The sequence below is a fragment of the Oncorhynchus masou genome, chromosome 32 (genome assembly GCF_036934945.1).
Source record: "Oncorhynchus masou masou isolate Uvic2021 chromosome 32, UVic_Omas_1.1, whole genome shotgun sequence".
NCBI lineage: Eukaryota > Metazoa > Chordata > Actinopteri > Salmoniformes > Salmonidae > Oncorhynchus > Oncorhynchus masou.
The window spans coordinates 25843804-25865195 of NC_088243.1; the positions used below are offsets into that span (position 1 = coordinate 25843804).

General features: G+C 41.6%; 1 protein-coding gene across 12 annotated transcripts in view; it reads left to right on the forward strand.

Moving 5' to 3' along the window:
- The window catches only part of LOC135525786 (kinesin light chain 1), a 32776-nt gene extending 14131 nt beyond the window's left edge, over positions 1-18645 (forward strand). For 3 of the 12 annotated variants that reach the window (XM_064953637.1, XM_064953635.1, XM_064953636.1), the window contains exons 8-15: positions 5317-5490; positions 5622-5721; positions 7780-7832; positions 9742-9809; positions 9896-10004; positions 10326-10490; positions 14143-14273; positions 15756-16759. In XM_064953637.1, the coding sequence (XP_064809709.1) occupies positions 5317-5490; positions 5622-5721; positions 7780-7832; positions 9742-9809; positions 9896-10004; positions 10326-10490; positions 14143-14273; positions 15756-15957 (1002 nt within the window). In that variant the 3' untranslated portion in view covers positions 15958-16759. The other 9 variants (XM_064953639.1, XM_064953640.1, XM_064953641.1 and 6 more) reach the window with 9 other exon arrangements.
- Positions 18646-21392: the final 2747 nt, after the last annotated feature.

Consider the following 21392-nt stretch of genomic DNA (forward strand, 5'->3'; position numbering starts at 1 on the left):
CCTTGGTTTATCCCTATAGGTGAAGACTAGAAGGAGGAGGCGGACGGAGGGTCTCTCTCTACAGAGTACCCCAGTAACAGGCACTAACCCTGGCTCGAGTTCAAAGGCATCACTCTCCTCAATAAAACTCAATCAATATATCACCCAGACCTTGCTGTCTTGTATTCCCTGTTGAAATCCTATACTTTTAATGATGTTTACAGTAAACTCTTCAAATTTACCTAGAAACTTCACAGGAGAGAGGAGGAGTGAGATGTGTACACATCCAGCAGCACAGGTTGCTTTGAAAACCTCTTACTATTGATCATTCAGACAGAAACCATCATTCAGAGAGACTCTAGTCTACCTCATCAGTAAGCCTCTGTCAGTCACTGCATAGAAGGGAGGGAAGGGCACTCTTTCCCTGCTAATGAGCAGTGTGTCTCACTCCTAACTCCCAGTCTCTCTCTGTGTCTCTCTGAGTCAGACAGAGAGACAGCGTTAGCCCTCTGCTCCATTCTCTGTCCTCACCCAACCCATTTGTGATGCCTCTCCTCCAGCTCTGCTCTGACTTCACCCTCTTATTCTCTTATGATATTTAGCCTAACCAGTAAACAAAGGTCAGAAGTGAGATTGTTCTTCAATCCAAAGTAATGGGGATGGCGTCCAGTGTTTTCCATAAGCAGCGGCTGTCGGCTAATCAGCCGGTTACAGACCCATTTTCAGCCAGCTACATTTTCCACTTCTTCATTTGAACTAGGCTACTTTTCATTTAAAAGTTTGAATTCATTAGTCCGTCGAGCCCTCTCCCGCTAAAATGAACTATATGCATCTTCTAGCGATCTATTGATGGGACAGGCGCCTGTCGTTCACAAAGCGAGCAATGACAGGGAAACGCAGCAGATAGGAAGAGGTGAAGCGAAAGGATTCAATCGCGCCAAAATATATCCGGAATAAGCCCGGTACGTTTCTATGGGCTTATGGTGGACCTAAGCTTGTCGCCTGCCTTTCAGTCTTTGGGACAACGACTCCCATTGTTAGGGTGGAGACATGAGTATCTTGTCATTATATCCAGATCTCTGGTTGCAGTCAAATTCCTTTACATGGAGGAGGGAGAGGAAGCATGAAGCTTGTGAATATGCACGTCCCATGTAATGTACAGTGCGTTCGGAAAGTATTCAGACCCCTTGACTTTTCACATTTTGTTACGTTAGCCTAAAATTGATTAAATATTGGATTAAATAGTCCCCCCCATCAATCTAAACACAATACCCCATAATGACAAAGCAAAATCAGGTTTTTAGAATAGTTTTTTACATTTTAATACATTTGAAAACAATCAGTTACATAAGTATTCAGACCCTTTACTCAGTACTTTGTTGAAGCACATTTGCCAGTTATTACAGCCTTGAGTCTTCTTGGGTATGACGCTACAAGCTTGGCACACCTGTATTTGGGGAGTTTCTTCCATTCTTCTCTGCAGATCCTCAAGCTCTGTCAGGTTGAATGGGGAGCGTCGCTGCTCAGCTATTTTTAGGTCTCTCCAGAGATGTTTAATCAGGTTCAAGTCCGGGCTCTGGCTGGGCCACTCAGGGACATTCAGAGACTTGTCCCGAAGCCACCCCTTTGTTGTCTCGGCTGTGTGCTTAGGGTTGTTGTCCTGTTGGAAAGTGAACCTTCGTTCCAGTCTGAGGTACTGAGCGCTCTGGAGCAGGTTTTCATCAAGGAACGCTCTGTACTTTGAGCCATTCTTTTTTTCTTCGATCCTGACCAGAGTCCTAGTCCCTGCCGCTGAAAAACATCCCCACAGCATGATCTTGCCACCACCATGCTTCACCGAAGGGAAGGTGCCAGGTTTATGCCAGACGTGACTCTTGGCATTCAGGCCAAATAGTTCAATCTTGGTTTCATCAGACCAGAGCATCTTGTTTCTCATGGTCAGAGTCCTTTAGGTTCCTTTTGGCAAACTCCAAGTGGGCTGACATTTGCCTTTTACTGAAGAGTGGCCTCTGTCTGGCCAATACCGTAAAGGCCTGATTGGTAGAGTGCTGCAGAGATGGTTGTCCATCTCCTCAGAGGAATCCTGGCGCTCTAGGAAGAGTCTTGGTGGTTCCAAACTTCTTCCATTTAAGAATGATGGAGGCCACTCTGTTATTGGGGACCTCCATGCTGCCAAAATATTTTGGTACCCTTCCCCATATCTGTGCATCGACACATTCCTGTCTCGAAGCTCTACGGACAATTCTTCTACCTCATGGCTTGGTTTTTGCTCTGATATGCACTGTCAACTGTGGGACCTTGTATAGATAGGTGTGTGTGCTTTTCCAAATCATGTCCAATCAATTAAATGTACAACAGATGGACTCCAATCAAGTTGTAGAAACATCAAGGATGATCAATGGAAACAGGATGTACCTGAGCTTAATTTCAAGTTTCATAGCAAGGTTCTGAATACTTATGTAAATTAGGCATCTGTTTTTTTATTTTTAATACATTTGCAAAAATATCTAAACCTGTTTTTGCATTGTGTGTGTGTAGGTTGAGGAGCTTTTTTTTCATTAAAACAAAAAAAATCAATTTTAGAATAAGCCTGTAACGTAATAAAATGTGGAAAAATGGAAACCTGGAAAACTATATCCTTTAATTTGTTTTCCAAATATTGTGGGCTGTTTACTTCATTTTTCTGTTTTAATAAAATACAGTACCAGTCAAGTGTTTGGGCTCCTACTCATTCAATAATTTTTTATTTTTTACTATTGTCTACATTGAAGAATCATAGTGAAGACATCAAACTATGAAATATCACATTGAATCATTTTTGGCTGCATTCTGAGGCTGGTAACTAATGAACTTATCCTCTGCAGCAGAGGTAATTCTGGGTCTTCCTTTCCTGTGGCGGTCTTCCTAAGAGCCAGTTTCATCATAGCGCCTGATTTGATTTTGCAACTGCACTTGAAGAAACTTTCAAAGTTCTTGAAATTTTCCAGATTGACTGACCTTCATGTCTTAAAATAATGGACTGTTTCTCTTTCCTTATTTGAGCTGTTCTTGCCATAATATGGACTTAGCCCTATTTGGTAAAATACCATCTTCTGTATAACACCCCTACCTTGTCACAACACAAGAAAGAAATTTCACAAATTAACTTAACATTTTTTTGTTCATTTAACCTTCAACGAGGCAAGTCAGTTAAGAACAAATTCTTATTACAATGACGGCCTACCGGGGAGAGGCAGAACAACAGATTTTTACCTTGTCAGCTCGGTGATTCGATCCAGAAACCTTTTGGTTACTGGCCCAACGCTTTAACCACTAGGCTACCTGCCACCCCAAAGGTACACCTGTTAATTGAAATGCATTCCAGGTGACTACCTCATGAGGCTGGTTGAGAGAATTCTAAGACTGCTGTCATCAATGCAAAGGGTGACTATTTTTATTTGTTTAACATTTTTTTTGGTTACTACATGATTCCATATGTGTTATTTCATAGTTTTTATGTCTAAACTTATTCTACAATGTAGAAAATTATAAAAAATAAAGAAAAACCCTTGAATGAGTAGGTGTGTCCAAACCTGGTACTGTACATAATATGAAGAACAAACATTGTGGCAATTCATATCTTGAGATTAAAGGCTTATTTACAGTTTTAATGCAAGAGAAGACTGTTAAAGGTTTAATGTTGTCTTACTTAAAAATAGTCCTGGTCATATAGACTTAGATAATATAATATTCCAGTAGTTAAAATGTTAAAGTCATGTATTTCTACACAATGCCACAACACATTTTTCCGATATGAGAGGTAAACAATTTTGCTTTGTATTTCAGATGGAATGGAATCTGAAATACACTATCCCTTTCTTTCCAAAACACTTGAGCGTTCCGTCTCTGATCAACTTTCTCCCTATCTCTCTCTGAACTATCTTTTTGACCATAACCGGTCAAGTTTCAAGACGGGTCAATCAACCAAGGCTGCTCTCTTCTGTGTCACGGAGACTCTCCGCACTGCCAAAGTTGACACACTCTCCTCTGTTCTCATCCTCCTAGATCTATCTCCTGCCTTTGACACTGTGAAACATCAGATCCTCCACTCAACCCTCTCAGGGCTGGACGTCTCAGGCTCTCCACACTGCCAAATCTGACTCTCTGCTCTCATCCTCCTAGATCTATCCGCTGTCTTCGACACTGAACCATTAGATCCTCCTCTCCACCCTCTCAGGGCTGGGCGTCTCAGGCACTGCACACTCTTGGATTGCATCCTACCTGGCCCTCCTACAAGGGGATGTGGATCTGTGTCTGCGCCACATACTCTCACTACTGGTGTCCCACAGAGCTCGGTTCTAGCAGTGACTCGCTCCTGCAGGTTCATGCTCTACAACATCCGCAGAGTACAACCCTACCTCACACAGGAAGTGGCGCAGGTCCTACTCCAGGCAATTGTCCTCTCCCGTCTGGACTACTGCAACTCGCTGTTGGCTGGGCTCCCCGCTTGTGCCATCAAACCCCTGCAACTTATCCAGAATGCTAAAGCCGGCCTGGTTTTCAAACTTTCCAAGTTCTGTCACCCCGCTCCTCCGCACACGCCACTGTCTTCCAGTTGAAGCTCGCATCCACAACAAGACCATGGTGCTTACCTATGGAACACAAGAGGAACTGCCCCTCCCTACCTTCCTACACCCCAATGCGAGCACTTTGTTCTGCCACCTCAAAAAAAAAATATATATATATATATATTTATAATAATTTCTATGTCTGATATGTGGTTGTCCCCTATCTAGTAATCTTAAGATGAATGCACTAACTTTAAAACGCTCTGGATAAGAGCGTCTGCTAAACGACTAAAATGGGGCGGCAGGGTAGCCTAGTGGTTAGTGTTGGACTAGTAACTTAAAGGTTGCAAGTTCAAATCCCCGAGCTGACAAGGTACAAATCTGTCGTTCTGCCCACTGTTCATTGAAAATAAGAATTTGTTCTTAAACTGACTTGCCTAGTTAAATAAAGGTTGTTTTTTTTTTTAAATGGAAGGGAAAAAAATGGAATCAAGGCATTAGAATGTTTTGATGGAATTAAAGCATTTGAATGTATCAGAGGCCACCAAAATTGAGCTCCTTCTGCAAAAAAGGAATTTACCCAGTGGGGAAAGAAAAAAAACTTCCCAGGGCTGCCTGGCTGGCTACTTTTTCTATTTGGCTACTCTATGTACTTGTGGAAAACACCGGCCGTCTCTTTTCGTTGTGATAAACTCCTTTCTTGCCCCCTTTGAGAAGCTGACCCATTATTGCTTTATTGCCCACTGTTTTGTTATATTTACATGGCCTCCCCATCTCACCTCCTGTCCAGGTTCTGGGTAAGGACCACCCAGACGTTGCCAAGCAGCTGAACAATCTTGCCCTGCTGTGTCAGAACCAGGGAAAGTATGAGGAGGTGGAGTACTACTACCAGCGGGCCCTGGAGATCTACCAGACCAAACTGGGCCCTGACGACCCCAATGTGGCCAAGACCAAAAACAATCTGGTAAGTGGGTCACATAGGGGTTAAGAGATCACTGGCTTTGAAAAATGACTGCACATTTTCTAATGAGTTATGAGAAGATTTTCTTACTTTTTGAAGATCATATTCTTACATTCTCTCTCTTCCTCTCTAAGGCGTCCTGTTACCTGAAGCAGGGGAAGTTCAAGCAGGCTGAAACTCTGTACAAAGAGATCCTTACCCGCGCACATGAGAGGGAGTTTGGCTCTGTAGACGGTAAGACACTCTCTCACAAAGCATATGTTTTGCTATCTTTGTGGGGCCATTAAATTGATTTCCATTCAAAATAATATTTCTCTAAAACCTAACTCCTAAACCTAACCCCCAAACCTAAAATAGCCTTTGTCCTTGTGGGGACCTGGGAAATGTCCCCACGAGCGAGAATTTTCCTTGTTTTACTATATTTGTGGTGATTTCTGGTATCCACGGACACACACACACACACAATCTATTGTTTGATGCGCGCCCGAGTGGTTCAGTGGTCTAAGGCACTCACACGAATCCAGGCTGCATCACTTCCGGCCATGATTGGGAATCCCGTAGGGCGGTGCACAATTGGCCCAGAGTTGTCCCGGTTTGGCCAGGGTAGGCCGTTATTGTAAATAAGAATTTGTTCTTAACTGACTCGCCTAGTTAACCTTTCTGGGATTGTTCGGGACGTAAGCGTCCCACCTCGCCAACAGCCAGTGAAATTGCAGTGCGCCAAATTCAAAACAACAGAAATCTCCTAATTAAAATTCCTCAACTATGCAAGTATTTTACACGATTTTAAATATATACTTCTCGTTAGTCCAACCACATTGTCCAATTTCAAAAAGGCTTTTTGGCGAAAGCAGAACATATCATTATGTTAGGTCAGCAACTAGTCACAGAAAGCATTTTCCAACCAAAGAGAGGTGTCACAAAAAGCAGAAATATAGATCAAATTAATCACTAACCTTTGACGATCTTCATCAGATGACACTCCCAGGACTCAATGTTACACAATACATGTATGTTTTGTTCGATCAAGTTCATATTTATATCCAAAAACCTCAGTTTACATTGGCGCCATGTTCAGATATGCCTCAAACATCCAGATAAATTGCAGAGCCACATCAAATAACAGAAATACTCATAAACGTTGATGAAAGATACATGTTTTACATAGAATTAAAGATAAACTTGTTCTTAATGCAACTGCTGTGTTAGATTTCAAAAAAGCTTTATGGAAAAAGCACAATATTCAATAATCTGAGAACAGGTTCAGCCACAAAAGCAAGCCATACAGTTACCCGCCAAATTGTGGAGTCAACAAAAGTCATAAATAGCATTATAAATCTTCACTTACCTTTGCTGATCTTCGTCGGAATACACTCCCAGGATTCCCACTTCCACAAATGTTCGTTTTGTTCGATTTTGTCCATATTTATGACCAAATACCTCCGTTTTGTTTGCTCGTTTAGGCAAAATGCGCGAGCGCAAAATCCACACGAAAAGTCAAGAGTTCCATTACAGTTTGTAGAAACATGTCAAACAATGTTTACAATCAATCGTTAGGGTCTTTTTATAATAAATCTTCAATAATATTCCAACCGGACAATAGCGTATTCATTACAGAGGAAAAAGAAGGAACGGCGCGCCCTCGTGACCGCGCAGTAATCAACCTATTGGCCTCGGCCTAGTTCACTTATTGAAACAGCTCTTATTCGACACCATTCCACAATAGAAGCCTCAAACAACTTTCTAAAGACTGTTGACATCTGCTGGAAGCCTTGGGAAGTGCAATCTGACCCCATAGACACAGCATATTGGATAGGCAATCACTTAAATGAAACTACAAACCTCAGATTTCCCACTTCCTGGTTGGATTTGTTTCAGGTTTTCGCCTGCCATATGAGTTCTGTTATACTCACAGACGTCATTCAAACAGTTTTAGAAACTTCAGTGTTTTCTATCCAATACTACTAATAATATGCATATATTAGCATCTGGGACAGAGTAGCAGGCCGTTTACTCTGGGCACCTTATTCATCCAAGCTACTCAATACTGCCCCCCTGTCACCAAGAAGTTAAATAATAAATACATGTAAAAGTTCATGCTTTCAGGCTGCTGTCATCATTTTAGTGGAAATGCGCTTCTGAAAACAACAGTGACCTTTCAGTTGAATGTTCTAATACTTTGAGCCAGACCAGGTCGAGCACCCTGCTGCCTGGGTGACTGCCTGAATGTTTGTCAATATCTTTTTGGACCTGCATGTGTCTGATTGTTGTTTTTGGTCTCTGGCTCTGCAGATGAGAATAAACCCATTTGGATGCATGCTGAGGAGAGAGAGGAACAGAGCAAGGTGAGATTGTGTGTTTGTGAGGGGGATGATAGAGGGTCCACTTTCACTAATGGCCATGGCATGGCATGTGTCACTACTGACTTGTGGCTGAACTTTCACAACTGACAGGGTAAAGTGTTTCAGTCACGGTATGAAAGGGTCATCAATTTAGACTGCTGAAGAAATTGTGATGAACTGTAATCTCTCAATTTCCCACCTCTCTCTTTAAGCACTTATGTATATTAGGTTACGTTAACATGTCTCAGATCGGTTAATTTACTCTAGATCTCATTTTACGGTTCCGTATAATTTGTCCAGAATTAGCTGGAATATTTAGGCAATTTCTTAGTGACCAACAGTTTTGCTATTAATGTGTTGCACCTCGGTCGTGTCGTTGCCATTGTTATCAATGTTATGCAGATGCTGCAGCCATATTGATGCTCAAAAGTAGAAAGGGGGCTAATGAATTTGAACCGGGGCGAATGACTGTCGTCTAAATTACACTCTAGGGGCTTGGGAATACGATGGCATTGATAAAGTAGGCACATATTTAGTAGGAAACAACTTTATCATTATGTTGGCAAATGTACTTTTAGACAGATGCCAATGTTTTCATTAGCTAGCAAAGTTTGTCAGAAAAAGCTAGCAATGCTAACATTAGAGGAGACCTCCAGATTTTTGTTACCCATCTTAGCTAACTAACCGTACAATTGCCCTTATTTTAACGCCTCAAAAACTTAATACTTCCAGATCAACGGTAATGTCAATACCATTGTAAAGCACAATTTCTCCCCTTTCCAACAGAATCAATAACATGACCTAAACGCTGCCCGTTCCTGCATTTTATTTGACCTTTATTTAACTAGGCAAGTCAGTTAAGAACAAATTCTTATTTTCAATGACGGCCTAGGAACAGTGGGTAAACTGCCTGTTCAGGGGCAGAACGACAGATTTGTACCTAGTCCAACGCTCTAACCACTAGGCTACCCTGCCGCCCCAATTCAAGACGGCAATGAGCCCCGTCGGGTCGTTTTAAAAATGGCGGGTGGGGAAGCGAAACTAATGCGTGTTAGTGAAAAGGAGAGATGTTGTGTGTGAAAATTGCTTTTTTTCAATCTGTCCAACTTATCACCTTATTGCCTCTAAAATGGAAATAAAACACTGAAGAGTTTATATAATGTGTCATTACACACCTATGTGAAGGTTTGTGTCAAATTTGAATCGGGTTTTTAGGGCGGTGCTAAAGTGATCTTAGAAGTAAACAGCGGCTTTGAGAATGATGATCGCATGCAGTGATGATGCAACAAATGACTAGGTATCCCCCCCTTACCCCAGTCACTGTCCCATTTCTTGTTTTTAAATGATGAGGGAAGTGCTACACCTGGTGGAGAGAGATTGTAAGACAGAAATAGTTGCTTTATGGGTGCTGTACGTTACGACATGACACGTCACAATGTAACGGAGGGTCAGTTTTTTTTCAACGTTTCTCCAATACTATAGAGCCATTACCATGTCGATCAACGCTTGAATAGAAACCTAGTTCACACCCCCGATTTTGAAGTCAACACAGTCGTTACAGTCACATTTAGTTTTCTTTGTAACCTCATTTGAATGTTCTGGTGGCGCACATTTGTACGGAATGGGGTGAGTTTACGTTAGCTAATGTTATACTGCATCTAAAGTCAATCTGCTGACATCAAAATGATGACAAATGGTTTTCCTACTAATGATTTATCTTCTTTAGAAATGTCATTGTGTTTTCATGCCACAGCAATGCACTTTAGACCAAATAATTATCGCCCAATGAGGATGCATTGAGTAGAATGCTCACAAACGTGCAACCCATGAATAGGGGTGGGTGTTTCTCATTAGCGTTTGAATTCCTTAAATCCTGACAACTGATGGATGTGGTGGTTCTTCTCTTCTCTAGGGAAAGCAGCAGGACGGCTCCCTGTTCGGAGAGTATGGAGGCTGGTACAAGGCCTGTAAAGTAGACAGGTCTGTGTTGAGTCTGGAAACTCATGGACTGTTCTGTATGTGATTACATCATTAGTTCATGATGTGTTTGTAATGTCTGCCCCCAGCCCCACAGTAACCACCACCCTGAAGAATCTGGGCGCCCTCTACAGGCGGCAGGGTAAATTTGAGGCGGCAGAGACACTGGAGGAGGCAGCCAAGCGCTCCAGAAAACAGGTGTGACCACTGTCCTCTTCTGACACTCACATGCTTGAATAAGATTTGCCAGGCCAGGGTCATATGAAACTCAAGGTGAATGCACTGTTGGAGTATCATTGGTCCAGCAGCTTAACTGAAATTAGCAGGTCCTGCCTTTCAACTATTGTAAACAAATCCATAACAAAATCCAACACATGATGTTGATCACTGTAGATGGCTCATGAAAATGCTCCAATATTTTTTATTTTGCTGTCTTTATCATCTTTGTACGTGTTTATTTGGTTCATAATGTGTCTGTATGTGTTTGTTAATGTGTGTGTCTCCTGTCCATGTGGCCAGGGTCTGGACACAGTGCACAAGCAGCGTGTGGCGGATGTTCTGAGCGAGCCGGAGGAGCAGGAGAAGCAGCGGAGCCGTGAGAGTCTGACCTCCGACACCACGGTCAAGTACGAGAGCGGCCCGGACGGGGGCGAGGAAGTGAGTATGAGCGTGGAGTGGAACGGGGTAAGTACAGTACACAGCCCAGGCCACACACGGTGTAGGGAGGGGGTACAGACACACCCCTTAGAGAAAAAGTTATTTCTTACCTATTCTTAAAGTGCATATCCTCTTCAACTTGTAGATTATTTGATAAGGGCTGAGTTTCCAGTGGTATCATTGATGGGAACTCTCCTAGATTCTCTGACTCCCTATTGTTGGTGTGAAAGCTAGTTATAAGTTGTAATGCTGATTGAATGTGATAATAATCACCTCAGCTCTACATTAATGCTTCTAGTCTACACCGATGCTTATAGTCCTCAACTAACGGAGTGAACACTCCAGCTGCTTATGGAAAATGTATTTCTTCCCAGACCTCTGTGCCAGCAATATGTTTTTTATGCTTCTTTTATGCTTGCAGCAGCAGTATTTTGCTCACAACTAACATATCCTCTCCATGCAGTAGCTATTCCCTCTGTCTTTATCTGATTACTGCAGTAAAGTCCACTTGGTCACAGTATATGTTTGCGAACTACACAACATTCACTGCTGTAGTCTGCTATTCAGAACTTTGCGGCTCCCGTAGCAACAGTAACCGTAGTGCCCAAGATAACCAATCAGCATCTCCTCCTGGGAGTCCCTTGCCTGTCTGGTCTGCACCTCAAGGCTCCGGGGTGACTGGGCTCAGACACATTCTTAAACTGTGTTCTCTACTGTACTGCACACCTATTGGACTGGGTCTGTCAGACACTCACACTATCCAGTTAGTATGTTAACCTGTGTGTTAAACCACACCTCTAATGTTGCCATGGTGACTTATTCATATTCTCATCACTACTGATGCATGTGGGCTCTGTACTGTACATCTTCAGAATCCCTCTGACACTTTCATCGTGTGTGTTTGGGTATGGGATGTCATTATTGTACTGTGTGTGTGTGTTGTGTGTGTGTGTGTGTGTGTGTGTGTGTGTGTGTGTGTGTGTGTGCAAGCACCTACAGTATGTGTTTATGACCTGTACAGCTGTATCCTCTGTCAGAGGCATAATACATACTGGATGGACAGACTTATACATGCATGTTGATTGTGATACAGTACACCTGCTGTCTTTTCCTCTGCATCCAGTGGCAGCTTGTTACCAGGTAGAGGTGGAGCAGCATCCCGCCCTGGGCCTGTCCCATTACTCTGAGTGATTCTAATTGTCTACTGTCTGCATCCCCTTGTCTGTGCATTCTGTGGTGGGCTAATTTGTCTCCTGTCTGAGTAAAACCTGTGCTATTGTGTGTGCAACTATGATATAACTGTGTGAAGACTGACTGTTCTCCAGACACAGTATCTCTCCTCTTTTCCATTTGTTCCGGTGATTTGATTTGCCTATGGTTGAACCTCAGGCCTTCTGAACTTGGCTGTGGAAAATGGCCGATGGCTTTGTACAGGGAATTGACTAGATTTTTTTTTTTTATAGAAACCAAACAGGGTTAGAATACACAAGCTGGTTGGAGTTGAAGAATCTAAATGGTTTTTATTTTGGGTAAATAGTCATGTTGGCTGTTTTGGGGATATTTTTTTTAATATACTGAATTGAGTAAAAGTCTGTTATATTCATTAAGTAAAGTTCTATTAATTTGCTTTAAAAATGACATAACTACCAAATTCAGCAGCATACAGGCCAGCTCATACTGGTTAGCTCATACTGGTTAGCTCATACTGGTTAGCTCATACTGGTTAGCTCATACTGGCCAGCTCATACTGGTTAGCTCGTACTGGCCAGCTCGTACTGGTTAGCTCGTACTGGCCAGCTCGTACTGGTTAGCTCGTACTGGCCAGCTCGTACTGGTTAGCTCATACTGGTTAGCTCATACTGGCCAGCTCATACTGGTTAGCTCATACTGGTTAGCTCATACTGGCCAGCTCATACTGGTTAGCTCACACTGGTTAGCTCATACTGGTTAGCTCATACTGGCCAGCTCATACTGGTTAACTCCGTGTTTTATATATTATGAGAGATGCTTTAACTGGCCATTAAGGCTCTGAGGTCAAAGACTGGGAACAGCAGTTAAAACCCCAGATCCATGCTTCCTTTGCTTCAGTTGGATGCACTCAGCCTATATTTGAGGGGGTTGGATGTTTATGATCAGTTGATGTATTAAGGCTTCTTTAATTAATTCATTCATGATTTTTCATTCTTACTTTTACCGGGGTCTATTTTTATTTTTTTATTTTGTTGCTTTAAGATCCCTTTCTCCTGTTATGCTCCTTAGTTGTTGCAACTGTTGAGTGTTGATTCCTTCTGCAGTAGTAAAGCACATCCACAACTCTGTGGAGAAATAATGTCTCTGAGGAGGAAACCCTTTGGCTTACTGCTTCTGTCTGTCTGACTTCCTCGTTTCCTTTTACCAACTCCACATTTTTCTCTCCCCATCTCACTTTATTCTACCTCCTCTTCATCTCTATTTTTCAATACCCTCTGCCTCTTTCATTCTGTCTACCTCTCTCTCTCCATCCCTGTCTGACTGGCAGGCATAACTCCAGATGCCTTGTTGTGGTTCTAAAAACTTGTCTTCTGCATGATGGACGCCTGCTCGCCTGCCACCCCTCCAGCTTTGCAGTTGTCCTCTCTTCAGACTCTGGTCCCCTGCTCTCCTCTGGGCTGTCTGTCTGGTTACTCTACAGGGACACATTGGGCCAAGCTGACCCCAGCTCTATCCAATGTCAATGGGACAGGGGTTCTGGGCTCTGTCCCAGAACCATTCCAAGCCTCTCCTGCCATTACCTTATCTTACTCTTTACTGTACTTAAATACTCTCTCCTCGCTCTCTCGCTTGAGGAGTTTCTAACTATCTCTGTGTGGTGGTGTTGAGTGTTTAGCATTTACTAGTACTGACGGATGCATACCGGACTGCGCTTGCGCGTAGTGATTTAACTAACATACTGTAAATACTATGAGCTGGTGGCATGATAATCATACTGTATGCTCTCTCAGTGCACCATGGTGGCACCAGGCTACTGTCAGATTTCTTTAGTGTTAAATCCCGTGCTCCATATGCTCCTATTGATGTCTAACTTAAGTGTTGTGATGTCATGATCACGAGGGGGCATCAGAAGACATGGCAGCTCCTGTATATTACTGTATATACATAGACAAATGGGGAATGGGTGGGAGGGTAAAGGACAGAGGGGTGGGACAAGCCTTGCTCTGCAGTGCGGAATCTGCTCTACTAATCTACTCTGTCGTGTCTGTCTGTGCATCAGATCTTACACTGTCTTTCTTAACTTCTAATAAAACTTAACTCTTTGCTCACCCATATCTTTGCCTGTAGCCTCTTTGTTTGTTCCCTCTCGAAGATAAGGCAGGCAAAGCAACATGTCTGCCTTGGAATAAAAGTAGATTATTGAAGGAATTTAATTGCTGTGCTCTGTTGACCCAAGAGAACTATTGTGACAGCATGACCTCATAAGAGGTGTTTGGAGGGCTTCTCTGATTTCTTTATAGCATCATTTCTGAATAGCACACTGAGGTTGACATTTTGTCTGAATAGAGAGTCTAATCAGATGCACATGACAAGCACACTCTCATATGCACAGTCCATCACACATGCAGACACATGTCTATGAAAATAATTTACTGAACCAGATCTCTGTGTGTGCGTGAGAGTGTAACCCTCTGGCCTCTCTCATCAGGACGGTTCTGGTTCTCTGAAGCGGAGCGGCTCCTTCAGTAAACTCCGTGCCTCTATTCGCCGCAGCAGCGAGAAACTGGTCCGCAAGCTGAAGGGCGGTGGCTCACGGGAGAGCGAGCCCAAAAACCCTGGGTAACTATCCACCTCACCTTTGAACCCTTGACCCCTAATGCACAGAGGGCCCCATGGGTGAGGCCCTTCCTCTCCACCTCGCTCCACTGGATTGGTGTGCTGCCACTAGATCTGCCTAGTAAAGACTGAGCCACCCCTCTGCTGAAGGGATCTCTACTCTGCTGTGGGTTAACTCTGTGTATCTCTGAGTCCTGTTTGGCACAAGTCATGAATCACTGGGGGTTGCACTAACACATTCAAGCGGCTGATACTTGTGCACTTTCACTGGCATACACTATGAATGCCACATATTGTGACTGGTACTGACTCTCACTGGCACAATATCACTCTAGAAGCAGGGTAGTATTACAGACTATGTTGCCTGTGTGGATATGTCCAGTGTAGGAAGTGCTTCGAGCTGACTGGCAGAGAGAGTTGGGCAGAGTACTAGGACACAAAGGGCCTCAGTCAGCAGCTTCTCTATTTAATGTCCTTATTATTTGTATAAAAAGTCCAAGTCCCATCTGTTGCTCTGCCTAGTTTATTCTGTTGTACACAGAGTACTCTCAATCAGCTGTGATGGACAATCTGGAGACTAAAGAGAATGGATGAGCGCTTTAGATAACAACACTACTACTACTCATTGTCTGCTTTGAAATGTCTGCATTTCTGCCTATGAAATGTGTATTTAATTTATTTTCTTGCCATATTGTCTTCTGTTTTTTTCCACAATTTTGAAACTAAATTTTAAGAAGGTGCAAATATTAGTGTTTATTTTCAATAGTTTCTTGGTGAATTTTTTGTCATGACTTATTTTTTTCTGCATGGGCATCTTTTATTTTAATATTCTGTGTTGTGCTTTTATCGACAAATAAACTTTTCCAAGCAAATGGCTACAGCATGCCTCATCTGTTTGCTGGAATTCTGTATTCTTTGACTCATTTTCCTCTTTTTGCTTCTAACTCTTCGATGTTGAATTAACCCCATTATGATGACTTCTCTCTAATCCAGGAGACAGTAGAGAACTCTGTATTGATCAATACAAAACAATATTCTTCCCCTTGCAACAGGCACAAATTAATTTGCCTCAAAATACTCCCTTTAATCAATTGCTTTGTCACACTCATGAACTTTTGTTAAGTATGTCCTTCAACCCACATGTTATAGGGTAAAGAAAAGCCAAAAAAATGGCATTTGACTGAACTAATGATTTGGATATTTTGTAAAAAAGTCTGCTGTGCTTTCCAGTGCATTCGGCTTCAAAGATTCTACTTACAAATGTACAGGTGTGGTACCACCAATTTAACCAGGGTTAAAGAGTATGATTTAGCTCATGCTTTATGTATTTGTGTGGGGGCATTGTCTGGGGAAACTAACATGTGTGTGGGTCTCATTATAGTTATTAACCCACATACCATCTCCATTGGCCACATGTCCTTCTCCTCACCCCTGACCCTCGACCCCTCACCGACATCTCCTTGCATGTCACTGTTCTGGATGCAGCATGAAGCGAGCCAGTTCACTAGGTGTTCTAAACGTGGTGGACAATGCTGCCGGAGACCTCTACCAAGTAAGGAGCTCAACTGTCTCTCCCCCTTTCCATCTTTCACATCACCCAATCTTGCCCCATTGTTTTCTGGGTCTGTCCTCGCTCTTCCTCCCCTTTGTTTGTTTATCTACCTCATTTTCTTACACTACTCTCTGAGACCTCACTTTATGAAACTCAAATTCCCAATGGTCCTCTTGGTTGTGATCTGTGATCAAACTGGCCCTTGCCCCTCTTCACCTGGGCAGTCATCTTAGAAATTGGTCACTAATGAAATGGCGAACATGTGTGTGGTAACATCAGTGGTTCACAGACTAACATGTTTTTCATGGTGTTCTCTCTCATTTATAACCCCTTAGTCACAACTTGCCATAATGAATGATGTGCAAGGTAGATGTGGGAAATAACACCTTTTGACAGTTGATTTCTGTGGCTGTATGATGAGCGGGGAAATGAGATCAAAGATGAACCAGGGATAATAGTTTGCAACCAGATGATCAACAGCAACCTTTTTAAAAGTTTTACTCCTGTTATTAACTGACTTGTATCAATTGTTCAGAAAGATTCATCTGAATGGTTTGATTTGAGAATATGCATCACTGGACAATGGGACCGTTCTACATGGTGATATACTGGTTCTGCCAATCCACCATACGATAAGGGTGTGACTCCAGCATACAGTGCCGGTCTGTGCACCACTCATCACTGTCACCGAGCTCCAGATTTTGACATCTCATTTATATTATGTACCACATTCCCCAAATATTCAATAGCGATACTCAACAGTGCCTTATTCACGCCCCTTGACTTTTTCCATGTTATGTATTACAGCCTGAATTTAACATTGATTAAATTAAGATTTTTGGTCACTGGCCTAAATATAATACCCCCTAATGTCAAAGTGGAATTATGTTTATTTTTTATTTGTACTAATTCATTAAAAATGAAAAGCTGAAATGTATTGAGTCAAGTATTCAACCCCTTTGTTATGGTAAACAGATATGTTCAGGAGTAAAAATGTGCTCAACAAGTTGCATGAACTCACTCTGTGTGCAATAGTGTTAACATGATTTTAAATGACTAACTCATCTCTGTACCCCACACATACAATGATCTGTAAGGCCCCTCAGTCGAGCAGTGAATTTCAAAAACCGATTAAACCACAAAGACCAGGGAGGTTTTCCAATGTCTCGCAAAGGCCACCTATTGGTAGATTGGTAAAAAATACAATAAAAACGGATGCTGAATCACTTTGAGCATGGTGAAGTTATTAGTTACACTTTTGTGTGCCAATACACCAGTTACTACAAAGATGCAGGCGTCCTTGCTAACACAGTTGCCGGAGAGGAAGGAAACCGCTCAGGGATTTCACCATGAGGCCAATGGTGACTTTAAAACAGTTGGAGTTTAATGGCTATAATAGGAAAGAACTGAAGATGGATCAACATTGTAGTTACTCCTCAATACTAACCTAAATGACAGAGTGAAAAGGAAGCCTGATTTTATTTAACTAGGCAAGTGAGTTAAGAACAAATTCTTATTTACAATGACAGCCTAGGAAAAGTGGGTCAACTGCCTGTTCAGGGGCAGAACGACAGATTTGTACATTGTCAGCTCGGGGGTTTGAACTTGCAACCTTCAGGTTACTAGACCAATGCTCGAACCACTAGGCTACCCTGCCGCCCCTGTACATCAAAGTATTCCAAAACATGCATCCTGTTTGCAACAAGGCACTACAATAATACTGCAAAGATTTTAGCAAAGCAATTCACTTTTTGTCCTGAATACAAAGTGTTGTATTTGATTTGCCCCAAACATATCACATTACTGAGTTATCACACCATATTTTCAAGCATATTGGTGGCTGCATCATGTTATAGATAGGCTTGTAATCGTTAAGGACGGGGGAGTTTATCAGGATAAAAAATAAACTGAATGGAGCTAACCACAAGCAAAATCCTAGAGGAAAACCTGGTTCAGTCTGCTTTCCACCAGACACTGGGAGATGAATTCAGCTTTCAGCAGGACAATAATCTAAAACACAAGGCCAAATCTACGCTTTCTTACGAAGAAGACTGTAAATGTCCCTGAGTGGCCGAGTTTTACTTAAATCTATGGCAAGAATTGAAAATGGTTGTCTAGCAATGATCCACAACCAATTTGACAGGTTGAAGAATTTTTAAAAGAATAATGTGCAAATATTGTATAATCTAGGTGTGCAAAGCTCTTAGACTTACCCAGAAAGACTCCGCTGTAATCGCTACCAAAGGTGATTCTAACATGTATTGACTCGGGTGTAAATAATTGTGTATATAAGAGATTTCTGTATTTAATTTTCAATAAATTTGCAGAAATTCTAAAAACATGTTTTTACTTTGCCATCATGGGGTATTGTATATAGATGTAAACAAAATTAATTGGTTTTGAATCAGGCTGTAACACCTCAATGTCAAGGGGTATAAATACGTTTTCAAGGCACTGAATCTATATATATTGAATCTGTTCCTAGGCCGTCATTGAAAATAAGAATTTGTTCTTAACTGACTTGCCTAGTTAAATAAAATGTAAATATTTTATATATTCAAGAAAAACAAACATTTTCTTCATGGAAGGATGTGAAGGATGTTTTATCTGTGATGTTGGACCCTCTACATGAATAGTTTTTGTTGTTGTATTTCTTCAACCTATTCTGAATCCTATTCCCTCTGTTGCCTTCTCTAGGAGCAAAATAATCATCTGACAAACAGTCGTGACCTGAGTGCCAGCCACAATGACCTGGCACATTGAAGGTTAGAACTGAGTGGAGAAGTGAAAGGTCGTGGGATCAGTCTCCTGACCCCCCCCCCCCCCCCCCACCTGCAGATCCTGCCTCCGCCTATGAGCTGTCCCCTCCAATATAATCCTGTACATAGCTGACTAACTGTTACACCCCTCCCCCCAGATTAAACCAAACAAACCCTTCCTAAACCACACACAACCGTCCATCTGCTCACTACAGCAGGCTACAGCACGTAGGTTTAACAATCTCATTGCACTTTGATCTAGTCGCTGGTTTTCTTAGAGGGTGTTTTTATTGAAATGTTTTCTCTTAATATCAAAATATATTTTTGCAACATGAGATTAGTTATAATGAAGGACAAGTGTATAATGCTAAGTCAAGTGTGAGTGGATGTAAGTGTGCACCTATATGTTTGTTACTGAGTGCTCATTAGAGAGAACATTCATTTTTATTTTCTGTGTGGTTGCTTTTTTTCTACCTTTCGTCCACAGATCTAAAGAATAACTTAGATAATTTGGTTATCACATTAATGGAATAGGTGAGCAGTTCAGGAGGTCGCAATAGAGTATCTCATTCCCCCTTTACGTCCAAATTGATGTCCTGTGTGTCTTTATTGAAGTGAGAGCTGTGCTTATGAAGTTTAATGTTTACATTTGGGTTGTGTAAATTGTTTTATTGTATTTCCTACGCTGCTCTGGGGGAATCTTTTGTTTCTTGGCATCAGAGTTCTAGAAATTGATAGTTCTGCCTCTTTTTATAGTGATATTACTTACTGCAATTGAAGAAACTGCTCCATGTATATGAAGTTATGAGGCAGGAGCGTTGTGTTGGCACATGAAGTATATTTTGTCGATTTCTCAGGATTGTCACAGAACAGAAGATCACTAGCCAGGCTAGTTTTGATATTATACACTGACTGCACAAGATATTTAACACCAACCTGTTACGGTCAAATGCAATTTCCAGTAATAGGTGAATAACATTGTTACAATCTAGAGTAGAAACATTGTTAAACAATTTGTACCAGTCTGTTTCTGGATCTTGAATGATGAATTTGGGGCGGCAGGGTAGCCTAGTGGTTAGAGTGTTGGACTAGTAACCAAAAGGTTGCAAGTTTGAATCCCTGAGCTGACAAGGTACAAATCTGTCGTTCTGCCCCTGAACAGGCAGTTAACCCACTGTTCCTAGGCCGTCATTGAAAATAAGAATTTGTTCTTAACTGACTTGCCTAGTAAGTAAAGGTAAAATAAAAAAAATGAAGAGTAAGACTGTGTATAAAGAGTGCAATTAATCTTAAAGGACTTGTACTTTATGAATATCCAACCAAAAAGTGAACATTTTTAATAGATCTCCGTCACCACCACATTTGCATCGTTTAACTTTGTTCTCAAAACTTTCAAATTAGTGATTTTTCGTTTCTGGAGCATGCTTTATTTTGGTTCACAGACATCACCCTACTGACCCTTGACATGGGTGTGGACTGCTTGTTTGGTGGACTGTGTTAATGTGGGCTGTTGATGTGTGATATCGTTCTCTTATGTAAGGAAGGTGACTAACATTTGACTTTAGAAAGTATAGGACCAGGGTCGCCCCCAGTCCCTCACCAGGAACAGCACTAGTTAGGGATAAAGGGAAAACACCGGTTAGACTGTCCAAGGAACAGGACTTATTTTAATGATGAACAAGCTAACTGTCATGAGCAGAGTGTACCACAGTGTAGTGAGTAATTTGCTTAGTAAATACAAGAAATTGTTTGAGCATTTCAAACAGAGGTCTGTGGTATAGTTAACTTTATACTGCAGTTTGTAAAAAAAAATTAAAAAAATATATATTTAGTGGCTCAGTAACGGGCATAGGCTTTTCTATGCAGAATGCAGTTGGTAATTTGAAAAACTTTTACATGTGTAACACACAACGAAGCATGTGATTAACTTGTGCAAACTTTTAGCCTTACCTTGTTATGTGTATATATAACATCAGACTCTTAAAACATTGTGGTAACATTGTGCTTGTCAGGATAGAATATACAAATGCAAGGAACGTTGATTTAAGCACAAACCTCTAAGCTAAATATGTGTTGGATGCTCCCATTTGACTGTTGATCAGTTTGTCTGTCAATCATCAACCTGCTTTATTTGTGTTTTCTCCATTATGTGTTCGCTCAGAGTTACTGGTAAGGTACTACAGTGTCCAATTGATTAGAAAGGCACATCAATTCATAGGGCTAGACATTGAATTATTGAGGACAAAATGTATGCTTTTATATCAGAAGCATTAATTCAAGTTAACTGTGTTGAGAGAAAATAGGATCCTAATTTCTGAAATGTAATCACCCCCTGACCCTGTGTTTATGACCATATTTTTACAAACTTAAATGATCATGAAATCCCTCAAATGCCTGGGCAGATATTATTTGTTCTTCAAAGTATTGATCCTGATGTATTTTGCTTTACTGGCAAAACAGTAACGATAATTAATCCTATTCTTAAACTCAAAGACCGTTATGGTTAATTATTTGAAATTAGTAATCCTATGAGCAGTGGTACTCTTGAGTCACTGAGGTGATGCACATATTCCTATGGAGAAGGGCAACAAGCCCTGAACTAATGGTCAAATTTGTTTTGTATGGCCAGGTGCCCCCAGTTGATCCTTTTAGACCATTCCATTGGTTCTTAAGGGAAATCTCAACCCACCTGGTGCAACAGGCCATGCAAAACAAACTCCACCACTGAAACACTGTTGGGAAATCTTCATGATGACATTACCATATTGTTAGTGGGTCTTAACAGTCAATGCACCCGCCTCTCTACTGTCT